Source organism: Octopus bimaculoides, chromosome 9, assembly GCF_001194135.2.
Source record: "Octopus bimaculoides isolate UCB-OBI-ISO-001 chromosome 9, ASM119413v2, whole genome shotgun sequence".
NCBI lineage: Eukaryota > Metazoa > Mollusca > Cephalopoda > Octopoda > Octopodidae > Octopus > Octopus bimaculoides.
The window spans coordinates 31838844-31845508 of NC_068989.1; the positions used below are offsets into that span (position 1 = coordinate 31838844).

At 37.9% G+C, this 6665-nt stretch overlaps 1 protein-coding gene across 1 annotated transcript in view; it reads left to right on the forward strand.

Annotated features, from left to right (window-relative positions):
* The window catches only part of LOC106882928 (CCA tRNA nucleotidyltransferase 1, mitochondrial), a 14275-nt gene extending 8488 nt beyond the window's left edge, over window positions 1-5787 (forward strand). The window contains exon 2 of the mRNA XM_052970561.1: window positions 4313-5787. Within this exon, the coding sequence (XP_052826521.1) occupies window positions 4393-5745 (1353 nt within the window). The 5' untranslated portion in view covers window positions 4313-4392 and the 3' untranslated portion in view covers window positions 5746-5787. The remainder of the gene's footprint in view (window positions 1-4312) is intronic.
* Window positions 5788-6665: the final 878 nt, after the last annotated feature.

A 6665-nucleotide genomic window follows, 5' to 3' on the forward strand; every position in this document is an offset into this window, starting at 1 on the left:
GTTAAACGATGATGATGATGATGATGATATATATATATGTGTATATATATGTATATATATATGACAAACTTTTTTCAGTTTCCATTTACCAAACCTTCTCACAAGGCTTTGGTCAGCCCAGAGCTATAGTAGAAGACACTTGTCCAAGGTGTCATGCAGTGGAATTGAAAACTGGGCCATTGGTTAAGAAGCAAACTTCTTATCATGCAACCATGCCGTGCCTAGTATAGTGAAACTATAGATAGATAAGGAAGATGATGTGAAGTGGGGCAAGGATGAAAAAGGGCTGTGCAGAGGCAGTGGCCTGGGGCATGTAGGGCTGAATGTAGTGAGTGGCAAACAAAGGTAGGGTAACATCAATGGCAAATATGAGAGAGTTTTCAAGAGAAGGGTGCTCAATGGAAAATAGAGTGTTAAGGGATAATAGTGAGAATATGGAATGGGTGACAAAGAAACTAGATCCAAAAAGAGGGAAGAGGGCTAAGTAGTTACAGAAAAGGCTATGAAATTTGTGCAGTTCTGCTCTCATATAATTACAGCTCCTAAGTAAATAGTGCCATAGTTAGAGTAGTCATTGAGGGACGGGTGTAAGAAAGATGAGTTGGGAAGGCTTTACTTATACTGTCAGGAAAATAGACATAGGTGTTTAAGACCTCATTTTTGTTGAAATGGACAGGTCTTCTCAAGTACATTAAATTGCCAATCATCTTGGTCCTTTGTCATTTCTGTGAGGATAGTTTCTCGCATTTTCCTGGAACTTCCTCCTCCACAAGCCCCATCGACATTTAGCAACTGACACTTCTTTATGCAGGTCTCCTCATCCATATGTATCACATGACCATATCAGCAGTCTTCTCTCTTGCACACTACATCTGATGCTTCTTATACCCAACTTTTCTCTTAACACATTTCCACTTTCTCATATGTGTAAAGTGATGTTACATATTCACAGAGTATGCTAGCTTTATTTCTTTCTGGTCTTTGCATGTTCCCTCCAATTACTGCTCACATTTAACTACCATGAAGCATTGCTGTTTGTACAAAAGTATCATACAATCTGAGAAAGGGGCCTTTTGTTACTAACAGAGGTGTTAGCTCTTTAAACTTTCTTTAGTTGGTTCTTAATCTAGCAACTATACTTCCTTCTCTATTTGGATCATCTAGCTAACAGAAACTATCTACTTTCTTGTTGGGATCCTCCTGGTCATTTGAGAAAATCTATTTCTCCTGTGTTCTAAGCACTTATTGCTCCTGCACATCTGCCACAAATAAAGTTTCTTTTCTCATTTAACCTTCCTTTGATTCCATTGCACCTCTTATGTATGCATATTTTGCAATGTATATGGAACTTCTACTTACACCTTTTCTAAATATCAAGAGAGCCATTATCCTGGCAGGAGTAGTGTTCTGTTCATTTTCCTGATTACTAGAACTTTAGTCTTTGTTAAGATAACTTTCAGGCCCTTTGATTCCAGGTTTTGGTTCCACACCTGGAATTTCATTTCTAACTCTATTACAGATTCAGCTATAAGAATGAAGTCATCAACATAGAGGAGTTTCCACAGGTAGTCTTAAACTCCTTTCTCATAGCCTGGAGGACTATGATAAACAGGGGAGAGTTGAGAGCCAAACCCTAGTGAATTCCCACATGCACACTAAATTGTTACTATACTCATTACTAACTCTCACCTTATTGACAACACCATTGTGCATAGCTTGAACAGCCCTCACCAGCCATCTGCTCTCTGCAGCAGCCAAATCAGGGAGCAAGGGACTCTGTTGAAGGCTTTCTCTAGGTCAACAAAAGCCAAGTCTGGCTAAGTACAATGGTTTATTTTTAGCTAAATACTACTCCTGAAGTTGCCTTATCAGAAAGAGAGTATCAATAGTACTTCTCTATGGCACAAAATCAAACTGCATCTCATCTAGGCTAACTGTCTTCTTGATTAGTTTGAATTATAATCCTTTGTGCAACTTTCATGATTTGTCTAGCAATATGATACCTTTACCCTTGTAACAGTTAACTATAATGCTGCTTTACAGGTTGTTGGGTATGATACCTTCTTGTACAACCTGACTAATTATACAAGTGACAAGGCAATATCTCACTATATCAGATATTTCAAGCATCTCAGTTGTAATTACTGATGAACCAAGGACATTCCCTGTCTTTATATCTTTAATTGCCTGATCCATCATACTGCTGTCAACTAGAATGGCAGTTCACTCTGTTGGGTTCATACTTAGGAAACTCTCTTTGTCTCATACATTCTCCATATTCAGTAGCCTTCCTTTATAGCATTTCCATATCTCTTTCTTTTCAGAATCACTGAGTCCATCCATAGACATTTCTTACTCATACCTTCATTTTTTTCTGATACATTAACTTGCAATTCAGAACCCATCTGCTTCTCCTCTTGCCAGGTAGACCAGTTTCCTTACTTTCCTGGTATAATTCCTTGCTACCTCCTTTCTTTCAATCCTTCCTTTTTGCTTTTATGGTTTTATCCATTAGTAGAATATTTGTCATGTTTACAGAAGCTGTAGGTTTGAATCCCTTTACACATTATTTTTCACCGTTCGAAAAAAAAAACATATATATGGTATATCTCTATCATTCAACAACGAGGATTCAGTAGTTTGATCAATGAATTAACATGTATTTATAGAGGTATATTTTGAGTTTTTTTTGTTTTTTTTAGTTTAGAGAGCTGGCAAAGTTCAGAGAGCTCTTACCTCTGCTGGTGACAAAGGGCCTCTCACTCGGAGTAAAAGGTAGACTGTATGACGCATGTATATGAACAGCCATGCTACATGGCAGTGAAACATGGACCATGAGTGCTGAGGACATGCATATGCTTGCAAGGAATGAAGCCAGTATGCTCCGATGGATGTGTAATGTCAGTGTGCATACTCGACAGAGTGTTAATACCTTGAGAGAAAAGTTGAACTTAAGAAGCATCAGTTGTGGTGTGCAAGAGAGGCGATTGCACTGGTATGGTCATGTGGCAAGAATGGATGAGAATGGAAGGTGGCGAGCTGGCAGAATTGTTAGCACACCAGGTGAAATGCTTAGCGGTATTTTATCTCCACTACGCTCTGAGTTCAAATTCCGCCGAGGTCAACTTAGCCTTTCATCCTTTCGGGGTCAATTAAATAAGTACCAGTTACGCACTGTGGTCGATGTAATCGACTTAATTCCTTTGTCTGTCTTTGTTTGTTCCCTCTATGTTTAGCCCCTTGTTGGCAATAAAGAAATAAGAATGGATGAGGATAGATGTGTGAAAAGTGCCACACCCTAACGGTTGAGGGAACCTGTGGAAGAGGTAGAACCAGGAATACCTGGGATGAGGTGGTGAAGCATGACCTTCGAACATTGGGCCTCACCGAGGCAATGACTTGTGACCGAGACCTTTGGAAATATGCTGTGTGTGAGAAGACCTGGCAAGCCAAGTGAGACCATAATCCGAGGCCTCTGCCAGGGGTGTAGCCAGCCCACTTATGTGTACCTTTCCTTCATTGGGCACTAAACTCTACTTGCGAAGACCTGTTGAAGCAAGTGAAATCAAAATCGAACCAAATTTGACGACTGGCACCCATGCCAAACTCTCCTTCATTGGACACTAAACTCGGCTTGCAAAGACCTGTTGGCGCAAGTGAAAGCGAAATCAGGATGGCACCTGTACCAGTGGAGTGCTAAGAGCACCGTCCGAGCGTGATTGTTGCCAGAGCAGCTGTCTGGCTTCCGTGCCAGTGGTATGTAAATAGCACCATTTGAGCGTGATCGTTACTAGTGTCGCTTACTGGCACTTGTGCCGGTGGCATGTGAAAAGACATTCAAGCAAGTCATTGCCAGTACCGCTGGACTGGCTCCTGTGCATGTGGCATGTAAAATGCACCATTTTGAGTGTGGCCGTTGCCAGTACCGCCTGACTGACCTTTGTGCCAGTGGCACGTAAAAGCACCCACTACACTCTCAAATTGGTTAGCGTTAGGAAGGGCATCCAGCTGTAGAAACTCTGCCAAATCAGATTGGAGCCTGGTGTAGCCATCTAGTTCGCCAGTCCTCAGTCAAATCGCCCAACCTATGCTAGCATGGAAGGCGGATGTTAAATGATGATGATGATGTTGATGATGTTGCAGTTTTAATCAATATTAGTAACAAAATAGGATATAGTTATTAAGGATCTAAGGAAAATTTCATCATTCCATTGTATTGCTTTTTTTCTTGTTTTGTTTTTTAACTTGGCAATTATTATTTCATTAACTTTGTATCACATACAACACTAATTCTTCCTTGTTTTAATTGCAGAATTTTGAAGTCATATTTGAAAAATTTGACAACGATATTGAAAGTATGATAATCTACTACAATGTAAATTTGTTTAAATAATGAAACTGCTATTGATGCGATCCACTTGCTTGTTAAGGCTACACATACAAAAGACATTTTATGGCACTTACAAACGAACCACACAACCTAAAATGGGAAAGCTTATAACATCTACTGTTAATACACCTGAATTTTACAGTTTGTTTAACCCAAATTTGATATCCCTCATCAATTTGTTTAAAAAATATAATTATGAACTGCGTATTGCTGGTGGTGCTGTAAGGGATTTACTGACAGGTAAGAAGCCAGAAGACATCGATTTTGCTACTACTGCAACTCCTGAACAGATGAAAGATATTTTTACTAAAGAAAACATCCGAATGATTAATTTGAAAGGAGAATCACATGGAACAGTCACAGCAAGGATCAATGATTGTGAAAACTATGAAATCACAACTTTACGGATTGATATAAAAACAGATGGTCGCCATGCTAAAGTAGAGTTTACACAAGACTGGCATCAGGATGCCGGTAGAAGGGACTTGACTATAAATGCCATGTTTTTAGATTTTAATGGAATCCTCTATGATTATTTTAATGGTCGGAAAGATCTTGAAGAGAGGAGGGTTTGTTTTGTTGGAGAACCAGCAACCAGAATTCAAGAAGATTATATCAGAATCCTTCGGTATTTCAGATTTTGGGGAAGGATTTCATCACAAAATGGGTTGCATAACCCAGAGGCTCTTAAAGCCATTGAAGAGAATGCAGTTGGTTTAAGTGATATTGCAGGAGAACGAATTTGGGTTGAAATGAAAAAAATTATCACTGGTCCCAATTTTACCAGTGTTATTGCTACAATGGCCAAATTAGGTGTTTTGAAACATATTGGATATGCAGAAAATGTGAATATTGAAGAAATGGATCAAGTCTGGAAACGAATGAAGGGTTTCTCTATGTTGCCTATGACTTTGATGTCAACATTAATGTATGATAGCCAAGATGTCATGAAGCTAAATCAGAAAATGAAAATGTCAAATGAAGAAATGAATTTACTCAATTTTATAGTAGAAGAACGGTACAAAATATCAGAAGAAAATATTATTAAGCATTATAAAGATATGGTCTTGAGTGGACGTGATAGCAAATTGAAAGGCCGTATTTTAGAACTGCTTAAATACTTGGGTGAAGAGGACTTGCTTACAGAATTTAATGAATGGATTCCTCCAAAATTCCCTGTCTCTGGATACGATTTAATGAAACAAAATATTCCTAAAGGCCCTATATTTAATCAAACTTTAAATTTTCTCAAAGATGTTTGGAAAGAAAGTGATTATATCCTAACAAAAGAAGAATTGTTGAGGTTGGGCGAGAAATTTGTATCAGGCTCTGAAAGTAAAACTAAATTATTGTAGATATTTTTCTTCTTGATAAATAAATAAAATTGTTATACTGTTCTTTATTTCTTCATCTTTATCCTGGTGTTATATAATTTATATTTAGAATTCTTGCTTAGTAAAGTTAATATTGGATTATTATATGTAAGAAATATTTCTCTTTCTTTGCTAATACTTTTATATATTTTCTATATATACAAACTTGTGAGACAGTCGAGGATTGTGTCACAAAATTTCCTTTGGTCAATATTTACCAAAAAAATATATTCTAAACAATCTTATGATATATAAATTGCTATTTCAAGCTTCTTTATATTAAAAAATTCACTAAACAGTTATGTTTTTTAACATTTTCAAATTCCAAGTACTGTGAGGAAACACTATCTATAATCCAAGATTTTGTGAATCTTTGGTTGTGTAACTTGAATATATTCAAATATAACACAAAATATTTGTTATCATTTCCTTCTACAATCAATTACATCAGACATCAGTTACCTTGTTTTTTTTCTTGGATCATATTAAACCTGCTCTCTCACTCCTTCCCTTCAATATTGCTACTCCTCCATTGCTGGGTATGCCTCCCAGCAACTGTAGTTTTAGAGGACCTGGCATATGCTGATGACATGGTTCTGGTTTCCAGTTCCCCAAAAGGATTGCAGAGCCTCCTCAACAAATGCTCTGTGTTCTACAAAGTGGTGGGACTAAAAGTCAGCATCTCAACATGAACTTGGTTCTCCGTAATAAGCTGGGGGATGTCCTACCTCATCAACATGGTTACTTTGCCAATGAGTGAAGGTATCCTACTCAAGAATGTCAAACTAGGAAAGAAAGTTTTCTACCTAGGGGTTGCAATCAACCCATGGTCTACTCACAAGATGAACCTTTCAGTGAAGCATATGTTATAGTGTGCCAATAAGATGTCGCACTCGCCTGAA